Source organism: Coloeus monedula, assembly GCF_965178545.1.
Source record: "Coloeus monedula genome assembly, chromosome: 14".
Classification (NCBI taxonomy): domain Eukaryota; kingdom Metazoa; phylum Chordata; class Aves; order Passeriformes; family Corvidae; genus Coloeus; species Coloeus monedula.
The window spans coordinates 9405616-9424442 of record NC_138794.1 but is presented as its reverse complement, the minus strand read 5'-3'; the positions used below and the strand labels follow the sequence as shown (position 1 = coordinate 9424442).

Sequence of the window (18827 nt, the reverse complement as noted above, 5' to 3'; positions counted from 1 at the left end):
TTCACAATAACTGTGAGATGCCTTGGAACATTTATCACAAGACATTTGCAACAAATCACTGAGTGAAGCTTTGACTTATAGAAGAAAATTGTAACTGGTTGCAGGAAAGATCTACCTAGTACTTGAATGGCTGCCATTCCAGCAGGAATCTGCCTGCCTCCCAAGCCTTAATGTATATTTTTTTTGATAAAATTCCTGGAAAAGACTGAGAAATGCTCTTATTCCATTTTAAAGATGGGGAACTTGGGGACCCAGCTAGTCAGGGTATGTGAATGCTGCAGAATGCAGTTCAGTGTGGGATTTCTGAGCTTGCTCCAGTATCAGAGTATTTCCATAGTGGAAGTCTTGCAAAAGCAACCTCTTTAAGCATGTCATCAATCTGAAATAGTGACAGAATTAAAGATGACTTTACAGAATATACCCCTTCTTTATCTTAGATATGTATTAAACAAACTCTTAATTACATCTCATATGTAACATCATCACCTTTATTTGGTTTGTGACTGAGGGATATGTTTCAGCAATTTAAATAAGGCAGGGGAAAAAGAGGGGCCAAGCTTGGATGTTGCTTTATTTTTTCTTCTTTGCTTTGTGTGTAGAGTCCTGATGTGCACATTTCATTTAAATAGTTGCACACCAGTGTGGGAACATTTGGCCAGCATAGCCTAGGAAGTAAAAATATAATCTAGGCCTGAGTTGGGAAGGGATCCATGTTTGCCCAGCAAAAGTAGACATTTCATAATCACAATTGCATTACGCTTGGTGCCTAATTCATCTCAGTCCTGGATTCCAAACACCTGTGTGCTGTGGAATCCTGTGCTCCACTGCCTGTCAGCTTCTTGCAACACTCTGTTTGTCTGACTGCAGGTGATGAAAGTACTGAGGTTTAGCAAGCTGGTGCTTACAGGGCAAACCACCCACTTGAGCATGTATAAACCTCATTAACTGTGACCTGAAATGCATTTCACCTGGTCTTGCAACTACAAGATCAAGCACATCAAGTCTTGCAGTTGCAAGGTCATTGTAGTCACATACATTGTGATTCACAGGGTTCCGTGATGTGTGTTGGCAATAACTCCATCTCTTATGATCAGGTGAACTTCACTGAATGTCTTGGAAAGAACAGCAAGACTGGGAAGGGAGAGAGAAGGAACATGTGGTCTCACAAATCATGTTTGCATTTGAAATAGTGTTCCTCAAAGTTGATTATAGAATGAAAATGAGAATATGGGGAAGCATGGACGGATTTAACTGCGGACCAGATGTTGACTTGAAAAATGATAACAAAAAGCAAAGTACATATGTTTGTGTGAAATCTGGAGAAATGTTTTTCCTTCAAGGAAGGCATCCATATAGATAAGGTTGCTCAAATAATGTGATGTGACAGTTGCTATGTCAACTAGTGTTCCCTTCCACACATTTAAATTATTGAATAGCACAGTAAATGTTCTATAAAAGCAACTCCTTCCAACACGGTTATGCATCTTCCTATTTTCCTCAAAGCTTTTAAAAACTTTTCTGGCCTTTACTATGTGTCTTGTATGTCTGAACTGTGTGCCAAACCTCACTGCAGCTCTTATTAAAGTCAGCATTTGGCCCACTATGTCCCCTTTGTGTGACTCAGCTCCCTTTGTAGCTGCATGTTTCATGGATGTGTAATGGAGCAGTGGCTGCTGCATTTGAAAGCAGCGGGAAGGGTTTGAGGGAACAGATTGAATCCATCACAGAAAGAGTATGAAACTCCCATGCAAGTAAGTGCATAATATTTAATGAATTGAGTCTGGTGCTATAAACAGGCATCTGCCCTTGCGTGCAATACTTCTTCCTTGTTAACCCAGCACTCAAAGTGTAATGCTGCCTGGCACATGCTTTAATAATTTATTGGGAATATAAGTTAGCTAAGCGGAATCTCCAGCCTTAAAGCCAGCAGGAGCGATAGAGTCTGAAGCAAAAAGGGAAATTAGCCTGTGTGCATCAGTGACATTTGTATAACCTGAGGCTAAAACAGGTAAATGATCGATCCTGTCCTTAAAGTAATTTCGTTTCCTTGTGCGTGAATTTGTTTCTAACACAGAGATGGTTTTGAACTTTCTTACATTTGTCTCTAGCTGGGTAGTTTAGAGCCAGTTGTTGGAGCACTCTCTTAGGACTCAAAACATGTGAACTCTGTGCTGTTCTTTGCAACATTCTTCCTGTATTATATTTTGTTTTATCTTTCTATATAAAAATAGACATGGTAGCTGCCCTATTTGAAGATATTAAAGATACTGGTGTTCTTGAGCAATCCTGAAGTCGTGGCCATGTACTTTAGGTTAATGTCACCACTGTACAGACACTAAAAGTTCTTTTGGCTGAAATATTTGCTGTTTGATGTGTTTGTGGTCATAAATGATCAGATTTCTGTGTTTATTCCAAAACCTCATCTAAACTCTTAAAATTTATTCTCTATCCTTTGAAATGACCCCATGTCAAAACTTTTCTTTCTGAACAAGGCTTGGAAGTAATTTCAGTGTCACTGTTGCTGCTTCAAGTCTTTTCCTTGTAAATCTATTGGCAGGCAATGAATTCTGGAGATGAACATGTAGGAGTAGGGTTTAAATACTTGTTCCTGCATATGTGAAAAATTGAGGAAGATGGGAAGAAGTGGGGTGCAAGTTTTGCATCACACCTACATGAGGACTTGACTTACGTGGGTTGCTGATACACTTTGCCCTGAAGCAGAAGTGTATCTTATTATGTGTGTCTATGTCTGTCTTTTGTTGATAGAAACTTCTCTGTGTGCATTTGAACCTTGGAGAATATCTGTCCATGCAGAGATTTAGGAGTTTGTACTCTAAAGGTACCCATAGATAGAAATTCAATCACTGAGAGAGCTGAAAAGCTGTTTGATAACGCAGATAGGAGAATTTTTGTGTTTGACTTGCATGAGTGCAAATATGTGCACTCAAATATATGCAAATATGTGTGTGGAGGCAGGGGATAGCTTGAAAGAAACTTGAAAACTGTAATCTTTATCCAGGTAGCTCCTCTGTCCCAAATGCCACTCACACCTACTCTGCTACTGAACTTACTATTACGCAGGAAGTGCTTTATTCATATGGAACACAGGCTGTCACACCAAAGTCACATCAATTCCTGAGAAAAATTACCTTCACTTGATGCCTCGTGCAGTACTGAAAATTGGATATCAAGGGACGTGGAGGTGAAATTGGAGTACAACTGTTGTTCTGCTGTGAGACAGCAGAACAGACTGGAGTCAGCTGGAGGGAGAAGTAGATCTGAGGCTGCCCGTGGAAAAAATTCAGAACCTACTTTCTATTTGAGGGTAACGTGTTCTCCTGTTTTTGTTTTTGCAGTTTTGGCAGTTTATTTGAGCCAGCGTTGGTGGCCTGTGGAAGATGTTGTGAAGACGGCTGATCCTTCTAGAGATGGGCTCATTTTGGTGAGGATGCTATTTTGAACAGTTGCCTTTACCCTGGATCTTCCCAGCCAGAACAATGATATGTAATTGTGTCTGGTCTCCTGCAGCTCCTGCTCTGTAACCTGTGGGCCAAAGTGCTTCGTGTCTCCATTACACAGTGACATCCACATTAGCCCTCTCTAAACAATTTTGTGCATGCAGTTTATGATTCATCTGTGGGATTTATTTTCTTTTGGTTTTTAGTTTACCCTCACTGCCTACTAAAGGAATAATCATAAATTCAATTACTACATTAGCAATAATTTCTCACATTAACTGTCTGGTGGGAGGTGTTACTAGCCTTTGGAACAATGTCTTATCTAGCTAGTTATGATTTTTTTTTCCCTTGGATAATGTTTATATTGTGTTCATTTTATGAAATGGTTGCTATTTAGTGGTTTCTATATCGGTAATTCTTTTTCCAAATAAATTATTTTGGTAAGATGGAACTACTTTTTCATAACTTGGAAGATTTGGGTAGCCTGGAGTCTGTTTGCAGCTAAGAAGTCAGATGCCTGCTGCATGTGAGCTTTCTGCTGCCGTGAGGTTATTAGATCAGTTTTATTTCCTACCAAATCCTCTGTATCTTTGGTCCTTAATGATTCCATTTCTCTATCATCTTTTCCTGTCACACCTAGAGTTTAATTATTTGCAGAATGAAGTAGGCTTTTTATGGGTAACTGAACTGGAGGGATTTTGAGATACCAATCCTTGCAAGATAGAACTTGGAGCAGGAACACAGGCCTTCAGGCTTTCAAGCATCTCTGTATCAACAGAGAATGAGAATAATGTCTGAAAATAGAATTCTTGTCCCCTCTAGCTCATTGCTAAAAGGTAAATTGCCATTATTTGTGGAAACTCTAATTTATTTTTCTGCGTTCATGTGATGCTTATTGGCACCAGTTTTCACCTTGGTGGCCAGTATGATCTTGTTGCTTTATATTCCTCCATCTCCCTCTCTTGTCTGTTGTCTCCTAAGAAGCCCAGTACAGACTAATTGTTTGTTACACTTAGATTATAGCTGGTTGGGACAGACTATTTTCTGGCTTGTATAGTGTCTATCTCAGTAAGGTCCTGGCCCACTAAATTCTTTGATGCTGTGGCAACCCAGGTAACAGGGGAGAGGTGACCAGGCCCACACAGTGAATCCTATCTTCATTTCACTTTTGAGTAGGATTAGATTGCCTTGATCCTGGTTCCAAATCTGTGCCTAGTTCACTGTGACTGCAATCAAGATACTTGTGCTGTTTTAGAATTCCTCTCTGTGACAACAGGAGATATGTCAAGCTTTATAAATAGTTAATAAATTATTCTATGCCTGCTGGATACAGGGTGAAACACTAGGAGAAACTGTTTTTGTTATTCTAGCTGAACCAATTCAGGAGGTATTTTCCCCAAATTAAGTGTACATGTTTCCTGACCTCCTCCTTCCTTTTGATTTTGAAACCATTTATGAAAATACTATTCTCGGCCTCATTTTTCTTTGGTCTGTTTTTGTTTGTTCTCTAAGGTCCAGACAGTTGGAGAAAGGATTGTCCTCTTTGTTCTGAACTGCATTATTTTTGGAATGCTGGAAGGGAGTTCAGCTAATGATGCATTCTTTCTACCTCACTCTGCCACCGAGTGTGCCAAGATACTCTGGAGAAACGGCGAGGCTGCTGCCTTTTACTCGATCAAGATGAAAGGTAAGGTCATTTTAGAGACACATTTCCACTGGTTCCTAATAGCTAGAAATGTAATCCTTTTGTTTATCTTTCAGTATAAATAATCCTGGCTCTCATTTACATTTTTATATGAAATCTCCCTCAGAATTAATCTGGGGAGCAAACCTTCCCAGAATTTGGAAGCCATCCATGTTACTTTCATTTAAACATGATAGTTCCAAACCCTATTCTGATGTGAGGCACTGGCTTACTCCAATAATATGTGCTTTAATGCAGCCAAGGAGGAGGTCGTATATCTAGGAAAAAAGAATGTAGGGCCTATCCACAGGATGGAGGACAGCATCCTGGAAAGAATGATACCTGAAAAAGGAGTGCAGTTCCCAGTGGAAAGACATATTGGGAGTTGGTGGTGGCAAGAAGAGGAAGGATCCTTGGATGTGTAAGGAGCAGTGGCTGTTTTGTGTAGAGGAAGGTGTGTGTACTAGATCAGTCCTGGAATGCTTTGTGCAGTTGTGGTACTCCCAGTTTAAAAGATGATGTTTAATTGATTTTATAATTAATTGATTAACTAGCATAGAAAAGAAACAAAATGTATTTTAATTCTTTAGGGGTACTTGATTAGCTTTAGTAAAGGTCTTTCATTAAACACAGAGATTGTATTAATGCAAATAATTGCTGTTAACCAGTCTGGAGTGGAAGAGGCTTCATTGGAATAACTCCAGGTGTGCGGTTGAGCCTGTGTCCCATGCAGGAGCTGGTTACCAGTCTGTGTTTAAGATACCAGCAGCTTAAACATAGAGAAGGTGAAATCTTTGAAAGTAAAATATTCTTCAGGTCAGCACTCAATAGCCATCCATCCAAACTGGGAGAATAAGAAACAGCTTGAGAGATGGGTTGTTTTGGATTCTAGAGGACAGTCTGAAGGTGCCTTCTCTGCTGCAGTACCAAAGGTCAGCAACAATGAGGTGTTCTCCTCCTTGGGATGGAAAAATCCTAATACACACAGAGGTGTAGCTTGTACAGCAGCGTGTTGGTGCTGCTGCACCATTAGTGATGAATCAGGACTCAGCCTATGATCAAGGAGCTTTGTCTGTATCTCTGATTATTCTGATGAACTGGTTTGTAATGGCAAACGCATAGTACATTTTCCTTTAAGTCCATAAATATTCCTGAGCAAAGCTTTTGGAAAGAAACACTTGTAGGGGCTGTAATGATTCATGCTTCAGTAAAATAAATGTGCACAGTAGTCTGTCATGGGTGGAGTATTAGCCAAGTTGAAACTGTTTCTGAGTAAGTTGAGAGTCACAGTTTGGTTTTAAACCAGGTCCACATAAAATAGAAATCCTTCAAGTCCAGCTTTGTCAGCATTTGCCTCTTCTTGCCAGTGTTTTTTTTCTCTGGGCAGCTATATTTGTTAGTTTTTGGCCTGTGTCACAAATTACTGTAGGCTTTTGCCAAAGCCTTTTCGGGAAGCCTGAAACGGATTGTTTTTGCTGCTTTTTTGCTATTTGATGTACGCATTTAGAAAATAATTCCTCTTTCTGAAGTTCTGTGATTTCAATTTCATACCAGCCATGCTGTGGCTGATCCTATTCTCTCCACTTTTTAGAAGAGCCCTGGATTTATTAGGCCCAAAACAGACTAAGATAAATATCTTCACTTAGAAGTTGTATTTCACATGGTTGTTTTGGGTATTTTCATAATTTATTTTTAAAATCATAATGTAAGTTCTTATTCCTTTTGCTGTCCTGGTCAGAACATTTAGTAGAGGCAGCTTTAACTACAGGACTTTATATTGTGCTGGACATCTGCTGCAGCTTCTGGTCCTAGAAAAAAATTATTTTCCTTTGTGTTCACCATGTGATTGTGATTCCCTTTATTTCCATGCTCTGCAATTACCTGAGCATTCTTTCCAGTTTTATTTTCTTCAGTGGGTAATTGAGATTCTCATATTGATGTTGTATTCAACTGTATTTCTCATCTGTGAATTTTCCATTATCTACAGCATGACAAAAACCATGCTTCAGTGAAGCCAAATAAGCCAGAAAAGGTCTGTGGAGCATGGCTCTTTCAAACATAAGTCTTCTGGGTGAATCACAGAAGTGGTGACCAAGGAACAGAGAGTCTGTTCTATCTTTGCCACATATTTAATGTGTTGTTACACAAACTAAATTTTCAGTGGACTTCAGTGATTCCAATTAACTATCTTGGCAATATTGTAAAGTCATTTCCATTTGCCAGTTCCTAGGTGGCCTGTACAAAGCAAACTTGGTCATTTTGGTCCAGTTCCATGCTTCCATCTATCTTATGACCATCCTTAACTGGATCTCTTTTAGTAGTCCAGTTAAGGAGGGACAGATGGTCTCAAGTACCCGCCTTGCTCAGAGATCCAGTAACTACTGCAAGTCAAGGTTTTGAGACAATTTGACTGCTTCTGGCACTGGCCACCCTGCACCTGTTGTGTAGATAAACACAAGACTCATTCTTCAAGGCTATCACTTTCTGTGACCATTAGACACCTTTATTAAAGCAAAATTTATTCATGACTACACAGATCATCAACTTGGCCTCTCTGGAATGTGCCTATTCCTGTCCAATGACAGGCATGCAGCATTTACCACTGGGTATACTAAAGATTGATGAGATGTACTAAGCCACTAATGAGGCTGATAAGACACTTTGTCACGTGCCAAGATAAATGTCTCCAATTTTATCTATGTCAGCGGCTTCCATATCAGACAGCTGAGCAGTTAGACCTCACTAAATGGAGCTACTTAAAGGTACAATAGGAAATGACAGTTCGCTCTTCCTGTGCCTTTCTCTGCAGGCAGCAACCTGAAAATGAAATATTTTGCAGAAAGCCTTCATATAGATACTTGGGGTTTGGGATCTGTTTTATATTATCTGAAGTATTTATTTTGTGCTCTGTGTGAAAACCTCAGAAGGAATGTGTTTTGTTTTGTGATGTAGGATTAATTACCACGGCTACTGACACTTGTTTCTTGTGCAGTGAGACCATGTAATTCTCTGAAAGTTTTTTTTTTTTTGTTTACTTAGGACTAGTAATTACTGAAAATGGACTTTTACCACCTTCACATAAATGCCAGGAGAATGTAGAAGATTCATGATGCAAATCAATCAGTAAGGAAGTTGGAGCAGGCAATGAGCCAGGAGTGTCTTAGTGCTTTTAAGAACAAACCAGAACAAAATCTATTTTTATAGACCTCTTTTTTTTTTTTTCCCCCCCTACTGTTATGTATTACTGTCTCTGTAACACATATGAGCTGCCCAGCTGCAGACCAAGCTGTCTGTGTATGAAAAACAAAAGAGTCGGATTATTGAAGCTTGTCCCCTCCCTCCTGACAAATCACAGTAGTAAAAGCGCGGAGTGATGCAAATCAAACCAGCCTTCACCAAACTGAGTCCTCTGAGAAGGCTGTAAAACATACAGGTGTATCAGGAATAGATGTATTGTTGGCTTCTCATTCATTCTTTAGAGATGCCCCATCAGTCACAGTTTGGGAACACCTGACTGCAAAAACTCTTATGCTGACATGGAGTAGGCAAAAAGCAACTCTGGCTCAATCTCTGATTTTTTTTTTAAATTTTTTTTTTTTTTTTTCTACACCAGAGCCTTAGATATGGTCTTTGGAAGTGGCTTCCTGAGCTAAAATTCATTTCACATCTTTCTTCATATAAGCCTTTGGACATTTCTTTTGATACTTGTGGCCGAGATGCTCTTCTCTAGAAACAGATCCTTAAAAATATAACAGGATTTATTTTTCCATTGATTACATACATTTCTTTTAGGAAAAAAAAAAAAATTGGCGTTGAAGTTAACCTGACAGACAATTAGCTGAAATCTTGTTGTATAATTGCTTTGTCTCCCTCTGTTTGCTAGCAGTAATATTTTTAATGTGCATTTCTGCAGCAGATTGAAGGTTTTGGCTGTAATGAAAATGAAATGACTACATACCAGTCCAGACATGAATTCATTTAATTTTATTGAAGCCAGAACCTTTGTTCCTCTTCTCACATACAAACTCACACAATGGGTTGACCTTGGGTTCTGCTCTGCAGAAATATTCCCCACCCTTTACACAAGCACTCAGCCTGCTCGAGGCATGTCCAAACATGTATGTGCCAAGCCAACTTGTTCAGCAGGGGAATAGTCAGTGTGCACAACCTTGTTTTGTTTGGGTCTGTTGGATGTGGGGACGGGATTGTTTTTTTTTTTCTGGTTTGTGGCTCTTTGGGAATGCTAATGGCTGTCTGCTTTCCTGCCCTTGTAATATCTGTTTGCCATTTTGCTGGCTCCTAAGTTGATCATTTGGCACTCATGACCTAACCAAGGAGATCAAAGGCTTTCTAAGGGCAGACTGCATGAATGCTTCCCTCTCCATCACCAATGTCCTTATTTTCCCTGTCTCCTCCCTCACCTCAAAACTTTGTGTGTTCCAACAATGAAGCAAACCTCTCAACCAAATGTGTGAGAGCCCGGTGGTCACCTCCGGGCCACCATTAGCATTTGATGGGAAACAGGGACAAAGTGGCCTTTGTTCCAAAGGTTGGTTGGTTTGTTTGTTTATTTTATTTCAAATGCCTGTGGGCTGTGACTCTCCTGATGTGTTTCCCAGGGACAAGGTGAAGAATGGCTTCATGGATTCTTTATTTATAGTGCCTTTAGACATGACAAGTTTTTGTCATCTTCTCAACACAAAATTAGGAGCTCAGACATAAATCACTCAGCTCCTGGGATTGCTGCACAGAACTCTCATCAGGATTTATAGGAGACAGACTATATGAGATAATAATAACTTAAAAGAACACTTGCAACATGCAGGAATTCTTAAAGACTTCATGAGGAAAAGTTTGTCCCTTAGAACATACAGTGCAACTCTGCAACAATTTGACATCTCTGTTGGGTTGGCAGCTAACAAGGGGACCCGGGATGTACTCAATTTTTTGGCTCATGGCAGAAAGAGTAACTACCCTTCATGTGTTACAAGTATTGAAAGGTTATAAACACCACCACAACCCACCCTTTTTCAACAATGTGCTGGAAGATGTGTTTGAAGTTAAGCATGTACTTTGATTAAGCAGGAGTGAACCAAGCTTAATCAAGATGTAAATGGATGGTTAAGTAGCTACATACTCTTATTGTATGGCTCAGTCTGTGTGGATTCTTGCTAAATGACAAGCCTACAACCTTGAAAAATCAGGATCTAGAATTAAAAATAGTCATGTATGCTGTGCTTAATTGGCATCCTAGAAAGGAGGGTGACAGAAGTCATGCCTGTCCAGTATCGACAAAAGATGCTGGACACCAACTGTGGGAACAGAAATAGACCCCAGTTTAAGACAGTGGGAATGTGACAAAGAAAAAATGGATCTGTTAAGTAAAAATCTTATATTGGAATTTCGGAACAGCCGTTCAATAGGAGATTGGGAAACTGTGAAATGGGTCTTAGTGAAGTGATGAAAGCTCATGTCTCAAAGCACTGGAAACTAGGCTGAGTCAGGTCCTCTAGGAAGCAGTAAGAAAGAAACGCAAGAAGGTCTTGATGAGCTCTAAGCAACAAAGTATGAAAATGTAACCATTTTCTGTTATAAAGGCCTGGCTATCCATTTGTATTTAACCTGCCCTGTACTCAGAAGCAGCATAAAATCTTCATAAATATTTTCTAAAAATTAAAATAAATCAGTGAGATTTTTCTCTGGGGACCTTATCCTATATGTAGGTGGTTGATGAACTGATTCATTCATTTCAGGACTGAGTGCTTATGCTGTAAAGTAGTTCGAAGTTCTGTTTTCATGGTATTCTGCACTGAATGGAAGTGCAGCAATAGGACCCCAGGTTGGTTAGGATGAACATCAAAATTTTGGATGCTGAATGTCTGTTCTTAATAAATTCTCTCTTGACTCCAGTTTGAGTTTACCATTTGTGATTTCAAAATAAATCCCTTGGTTCTGTGTTTTGGGGTTTTTTTGGACAATTTTCACTGAGAACTAGTTTTATTAGTTTGGAGGCTTATACCTGAGTCTGTATTTTGTCCACATGTAGAGCATTATGACCCTGTCATTTCAGTCAACTGACTTAAAGTGCTTGTTAGCAAGGACTGTCCTTGAGTGGAACCCCTGGTTTAACCATGATAGTGGTAGTTGAACTGATGGGCTAGAAGCACCTACATGTGTGATAAATTATCACTCAGTAGAAACTGAGTGACTTACAAAGGAGCTCTTGCAGTGCTTTCTTGAAATGCACCACTCAGTTCTTTATTTAAAGGAATATACTGACATTACAGTCAGAATATTTATATCTCTTTGGTTATAGACCATTTACATCTTTTCAGTGAGCTTTCCTGTATACATTGCCTGTGTACCAAGATGGTGTGACTATGAATAATCAGAGTCTGGAAAATACTCTGGTAAGACCTGTCAGCTATATGTTAGGTAGGTCCTTGCCATTTCATGGCACAAATCATTCTCCTGGAAAGTGTTTTACTGTCTATGCAAATACACTTCAGCTGGGATCATCCTCACAGCCTGTGGAAAGGTACCAGGGCAGTGTGTGTGGCTGAAATCACACAGCAGTTAGTGCAGCAATACTAATTCTGTTTGCAAATTGATGTATTTTTCCCTATCTGTTTTCAGGGAGCTTGTGTGATGGTACAACCAGTCAGTGTTACCTGTTGCCAGTTTTGGATACTATATTCGTCCGGAGAAAGTACAGAAGAGGTGGCCTAGGGATGAAAATGTTGCATGATTTCTGTCAGTCTTTCCTGGCTGAGGATGCCTTGGGGATCAGCTGCCCTATTTCTGCTGCCATGTATCAAGGTAAACCGTTTGATGTGGACATGTTAGGTAAGGGTCATGTATAATGCATAATTTTCAATATGGTCTTGGTAAGATTGTCTTCACTGTGTAAGAGTTCAGTGCCCTTGTCTGAACTGAACCGTTGTTAGCCTGAAACTGGTTACTTTTCCAGAGACATCTAGAATTTCCTGTGGAAAGGTAGGCTAATATTTATGTAAGACAATGAGAAGCACAAAACTCATGGTGTCTGTTTGACATTTTGTGTTTCTTGAACTGTCCTCTCTTAAAACTATGTCATTGCCCTAGACAGGGACTTATACATTTTATTTGACACCAGAGGCAAAAGAATCATAAGATCTTGTGAAGCCCACACTAGGCACATAATGCTTTGGTAGATACTGCATTTTTAAGAAATTACATTTAATAAGCCAAATACCCGGGCTCTACTCAGTCATCCAGTTACATCAGTACTTGTATTGTATCAACTGTCTTTGAACATTTGTCACTTTTAAAAGATCACAAAGTAGTCATATATCTTCTCTGTCTTCAGGTCAAAGCTCTAGTTTTGTTAATAAAATTCACAGAAAATATCTGTGCTCACGTTATTCATAAAATTGTCTTCTTTAGAAAAGTATTTTTTTTCTGAGATTGTTCTCTGTGTGGTACAGTCTTCACCATCATTTTTGAGATGTTTTGATTGACTTACAGCTTTCCAGCTATTTCCTAATAAATGTCAACAAAATTTTGGCCACATCTGTTCTTTCTCTTGGTTGTTATGTGCCATTGGATGTGTACAAAGGCACCGAGCAGGTACTGCTACTTCTAAATTCAGGAGGGAATAGTATTGACAGCATTCCTTCTCTTCTCCCAGTAATATCCATTTTTCCTTTTGTAGATGTCAGGGCTTTAGACACCCTGGATGAGAAAGCTGCATTTCTTATGTGTTAACACTAGCAATATGGGAAGACTGTGCTTTTGTCTCAATTAAGTTTAGAGCTAATAGTGAGTAAATTTGACTTGCATCATGTTTTAATTAGGTTTTCTTTTATAAAAATACCAATACTGTAAGTTAAATTTTGAGCTAATGGAAGTCACTGTCTGTTTTTAATTTCATTGGAACCACATTTTCATACTTTAACAAATGAATGCAGCCTTTTACTCTAAATATCTGTACTGAAATCTCTGAAGCTGTGGACAGTTTATTTAACATGGATATGGTATTTAAGCTGCTGTAGAGGCCTAAAAGGAAGTAAAAAGCTGTTTAGCAGATACCTGGATTCTGGTATATATGTTAGTTTTAGTAGCTTTTATTGGAATGTTTAATTTAGTCTGGATATCCTTGGATAAAATTAATGTCCACGATCTGCTCATTACTGTTAGGCAAACGTTTACATACCCGAATTAGGGTTTTTCTTTTGACATCCCATTGTTAAACTCAACTGAATGTTGAAGATAAATTACCCAGTTCATGTATGATGAACTACAGTGGACAGAGTAAGACAGTAATTTTGTTGTTTACAGATTGCTATCTTAGTGCAGTTGATGCAACTGATAGGATGGCGGTTAAGGGAAGTTTTAAAATCCCTTTTAAATCTTTTGAACTGTTTGTTCTACAGCATGTGCCTTCTCTTGACACTGCACACATCCTAAGGATACCACTAAACAGAACGTACTTCAGTTTGATAACATAAGCAGACCTAGATTTGATCGTTTATCCAAATGTTATGGATGGTCAGTGTGTACTGACAGTGATACGAATCTGTGGCAATATGACTGTTAAAGGTGATTGTACATGTCACAGGTGTCCTGTAATTTTTTCTGTTGGTTCTTCCCATTTCTTTTCTTCCACATCCAAAGAAATAAATGAACTTAGCAATGGGGCATAGGGTAACAGTAGTTTTTGAAAAGGAGGGTGGTTTTGGCCCAAAACCAAGCTGAAGCAGAACTTTTCTTTATAAATAGAAATTAGAGTAGCATTCTGAATGGTTAGAGCTGGAAAATAGAGGAACACCTTTTCTTTCAGAGTAGTGAGGGTAAAAAACCCCACACTGCTGTTAGTTTGAAACCTGCTGAGTGTCTGGATATTGTTTTGTGCTGCAGTGCCAGATGAAAGTGCTCAGCAAATAATTTCAAGTCCTTTATTTCTGCACTCACAAGGAAATAATCTAGACTGAAGCAGATGGACAGGATTCACTCATGGCTGTTTAGGCAATTCCACGTAGCCTTTTACGAAAAGTCCCAGCTGAAACAAAGAGGAGGAAGATGAGAAGGGAGAAGAAAGATTTCCAAAGGAACTATTGAAAGTAGGTCTGAGAGAGTTTCTGGGGTAGAACATGCTCCCTCTTCCACTGTACTTTTCGCTCATTCATACTTTTCCCCCTTGTTTTCTCCTATTCAGTTTGCCAGAAATTCCTGCAGGCTCATCTTGAGGAGCAGAAGCGGCTGTGGGAGGTGGAAGCACCAGGAGATTGGAGCCAGCGAGTGAATATCTGGTTAAAAATTCAGATGGAGTCACCCCCTTCCAGAAGTGAGTTAAAACAGTGTGAACTTGTCTGTGTTATAGTTCTATAAAGATAAGAAATGTAATCAAGTGTTAGGTAGTGATCATGGAGAGGTGGTGTCTCTGTTGTTTGTACATGGAGAAACTCCTGAGTGTGCAGTCCAGTTCCCTCATCTTTTCACAGTAAACAGGACAATTCTTAGAAGTTATGAGGTAATGAAATGGAACCACAGAGCATCTGAGAGATCCTGAACAAAGCACAGCCTTGTCATAAAGTGGCTGTAACTCCTGTTGCAGTGCACTTAGAGCAGGGTAGAAGTTAGCCCAAAAAATTCCTCTTGCACAACACATTGTCTGGGTTACAGACGGGGGTTTGGTTCTCTGAAATTGTTACAAAGAAGAAATTTGTATGGCCAATGGGCAATGTGTTTAATTACCTTCAGTTGCTGCCAATACCGTTCTTGGATGGAAACACAAAGGTTTTCATTATGGGTTTTGGAAGATTCCATGTACTATCCTGCAGGGTAAATCCTTTTTGCTGGGAGCATATTCTGCCTACTTCACAAAAGATAGCAACAGAGTAGGGAAACCTTTTGACAGTTCATATGGGGATCTTGTTGATGAAATCTGTTCAGCTGGTTGGAGGACCCAGACAGGCCCCTCTGCTGCATGCACATAAGCTGTGATAAGCACTAGGTTCCAAAAGAAGGGCACACATTGTCTCTTTCTGGAAGTGCAGCAAGGAGTGCTCCAGAGCAAATTGCTCCCATGCTTTCCCACATCCATCCTGCTCTGTTTTGGCTCGGGAACCTTCCGTTGAGACACCGCGTTTCATCTTGTCTGCAGCACCCACAGGAGAGTTAAGTCAGACTTTAGCCCTAGGCTGGGTTCCTCTGAAGCCATTATATCTGTGTTCCTCATGCTTTAAACCAGCAAAACCTGGTGTTGCTCTTGCCTTTAATCTTGCTAAGTGAAGTTTATTAATGGCAACTGAACAGAACTATGATCAGATCAAAACCCTGCCGATCCTGGGGGAGAGGACGCTTTCTTTTTTCTTTCTTCTTTTTGCCATCTTCTAGAAAAACAAACAAACAGATGAATGACCCAAAGAATGGGGAAGTATCCTTCCACCAGAATTGCTGTCAGTGAAAAATAAACATGAGGCTGGGGATCTGCCTTGATTGCAGCTTTCCACTACTTAAAGGGGGACAGTAAGAAAGATGGAGATAAAGTTTTTAGCTGGACCAGTTGCAACAGGACAAGGGATAATGATTTTAAACTAGAAGAAGATAGATTTAGGCTAGAGATAAGGAAAAAAAATTTTACTGTGAGGGTGTTGAGGCCCTGGTGCAGGTTGCCCAGAGAAGCTGTGGCAGCCCCATCCCTGGAAGTGTCTAGGTCCAGGTTGGAAGGGGCTTGGAGCACCCTGGTCTTGTTGAAGATGTCTCTGCTCATTGCTGGGGGTTGGATTAGATGACTTTTAAAGGTCTCTTCCAATCCAAATTATTGTATGATTCCATGATTCTATCTTTAGGGGGTCTCTTGGGAACAAGGGCTTCATTCTGCCTATCTCTGTTATGCAGAAAGCAAAACACAATGTAATTCAATATTGTCAGCTCCAATCAGGATCTATGGCAACAACTGTGAAAACAGACAAGTCTTATTCTGCTCTGATTTCTTAGATTCCTGTTGACATTTGCAATGCTGTGTTTTGGAACAAAATTACTGAGAAGAAAAATTGAGTATTTTGCTCATATTATGTACTTTTTTTCCCACACCAGTACTCAGTATTGAATACCATTAATGTTCTTGTAAGAATTCTACAGTCATAAATATTCCAAAACAGGTTTCTGTAATCCTGAGGTTAGAATTTTCAATTTTGCAAGGTTGTGTGGCTGCATCTAGTGGCAGTTCATATAAACTGCAGCACTTTGTTTGCTGCAGCTGATACTTCAATTTGGATGTGCACAGATACATAGGCATGCATGCACACATTTCTATCTGCGCATATACATATATCTATAAAAATAAAGCTTTTTAGCATGTCACACATAGCTGCAATCATTCATTTTGAATTAATTCTTATTGTTTGAAAAACGTAGCTGATTTAGTTTCAGCAAATAGCCTCACTAACAGGAACATGGTGACATTTCTCTTCTGGGACTGGTTGGAGGAGCAGAAATCATTTCACATGGTTTGGTCGTGGTTGCTAAATCTACCAGGCAGTGAACTAAGCTGTTTTGAAGTATTTTAGTAATATACATAAAGCATGTAAATGTGAAGCTAATGCAAAACCAAGCAGACTGAGAAGAATTAAAATAAATTTCAAATGATTGCTTATAAACCTTTATCTGAGTTGGTCAGAATACCTGTATTTTCTGAAAAGGAGAAAGGGATATGGATTTTCTAGGTGTCAAAGGTGAATGAATTATCTATTTATCAGAGCTTTCAAGACCCACAGACGTCTTGTTTCTAGTATAGTTTGTTCACCTTGGTTTTTTGTGGTAGTGTTGTGGGACACTCTGGTTTGGTTAATTAACAAAAACAAGGCCAGAGGGATTGAAGGTAGCAGTCAGGTGGCTTTTTCTGGTGTTTTTTGGGTTTTTTTTTGGTTTTTTTTTGGGTGGGTTTTTTTTTTTGTTTTTGTTTTGTTTTTTTTTTTTTTTGTTTTTTTTTTTTTTTTTTTTTTTGTTTGTTTTTTTTTTTTTAATGGAAATAGCCATGGAAGTATGATAATGTTTTTTTTCCTTTTTAATAATCTCTTTCTGGGATGAAATATTCACCTCATTTATTCAGAGGCTGAAGTGGGCTCTTGTATGGAGAAGACTCCAACTGGTAAACCCAGACAATCAGATATGGACCAGATGAATAAGGTACAGTGAGTAATATGCCATTTCATGACTTTGTTTTTCATTGGTGGCTTTTTACCTTTTTGGTAAAGTAGAGAGGTTTAAATATGAGAGATTTCCACAGGTGTGTTTTACTACTGACTCATGTATCTATGTAGGTAGTCACAGCTATATTTTATATATATATGTACATACACACATATAAATGATATTTATAGTTGATTTATATAGCTGTAATAGTTTGAGAAGCTACAGAATGCAGAATGGTTTTCACTAAATACTTTAGTTTCATCCTTACTGAGATAAGGGAACTGTAACCAAGCAGGTATATAAATTCCAAGGTTTGCATATGGAATGGCATTTTGAACTCCGCTGTGGTCCTTCCTGTGCAGGGGCTTGAGTGTGACTTTAGAATGAATAAGGCAAACTCTTTATGGTCTTAATTATGTTATCTCACTGCTGAGCTGCAGATCTGACTGTGCTTAGCTTTTTGCAGGACCGAGGCCTAAAACAGGCGGTGAGGTTTGAATGAAGCCTAAGCCATGTATCTGAAAAAACAAATCACAGGAATGAAGCTTTTTCAAGTAATAAAGAAAAAGGAGAGACGAGTGGAAGCAAAACAAAGAGCTGCAGGGGTTGTTTCCCCAGCACATTTCGGTTGCCGCACAATTAAATCAGTTTGTTTCCTTCAGCCCTGAGCGTCCCGGGGGAGCTGTGATGGCTCCGGCCCCTGTGGTGCACGCTCTTGTTCTGTGCTGTGACCATGGCTTCAGAGCCCACCCAGCCAGATCAAGGCTTTCTGTGCTCCCAGTTTTCCTTATGCTGACACTTCTGGGAAGGCAGGCAGAGTAGCAGGAATGAAGCTGTTCTATACAAACAATGCAGCTGAGTTTCTTGCCTTGCATGTTTATGGTGGTCGACAGAGGCATTTGTTAATAGGATCAAGTCACAGTTTATCTTGTTTGTGTATAATTTGCTGTTCCTTCTGTCTTGGCTCTAATTTCAGGGTGTTGAATGCTTTCCTGGGGTTGGGAAAGTGGCAGGCGTTGCCACAGAGAAAAAAGATGACACAACAGCAGCAAGGACTCTAAACTCACAAGGTCCTGAAGAGGAGGGCTTGGAAAAAGGTGCAGGCAGTGCTCAGCAAAATAAAGGACTCGGGAAAAGACCAGGTCCTGGAGACTTAGCTGGAGACAGGGCCACCAAACAATTTAAAGCTACACCATAATTGCTATTTCAAAAATTAGCAAAATTCAGTATGATCTTAAAAATTGTGATTGATTGTTCTTGATTTGTAACACTGGAGAAATTTCTTCAGGTAAGATGAAAATTTTTGCAGCACATACTCTCCATTTTATGTTTTGTTTTAAATAAAGCTTTTATTTACTAAATGTCCTTTCCTTTTTCTTTTCACCAAGCAATTAAGTAGTAGCTGAGCCTAGTTATTTCCCTGCTCTGAAAAGATTTTATTGGATTGCATGAGGTGTCCAAAGGGGAATAATTGGAGGGCTTGTAGGTAGTGATGTAAAAAGATATTT

General features: G+C 39.4%; 1 protein-coding gene across 1 annotated transcript in view; it reads left to right on the top strand.

Moving 5' to 3' along the window:
• LOC309578329 (protein FAM169B-like) overlaps positions 1-18517 on the top strand; it is a gene marked incomplete at its 3' end in the record, with an annotated part of 36236 nt that extends 17719 nt beyond the window's left edge. Inside the window, exons 4-9 of the mRNA XM_082290892.1 lie at positions 3357-3442; positions 4971-5145; positions 11779-11961; positions 14339-14467; positions 17237-17313; positions 18296-18517. Of these exons, the coding sequence (XP_082147018.1) occupies positions 3357-3442; positions 4971-5145; positions 11779-11961; positions 14339-14467; positions 17237-17313; positions 18296-18517 (872 nt within the window). The remainder of the gene's footprint in view (positions 1-3356; positions 3443-4970; positions 5146-11778; positions 11962-14338; positions 14468-17236; positions 17314-18295) is intronic.
• Positions 18518-18827: the final 310 nt, after the last annotated feature.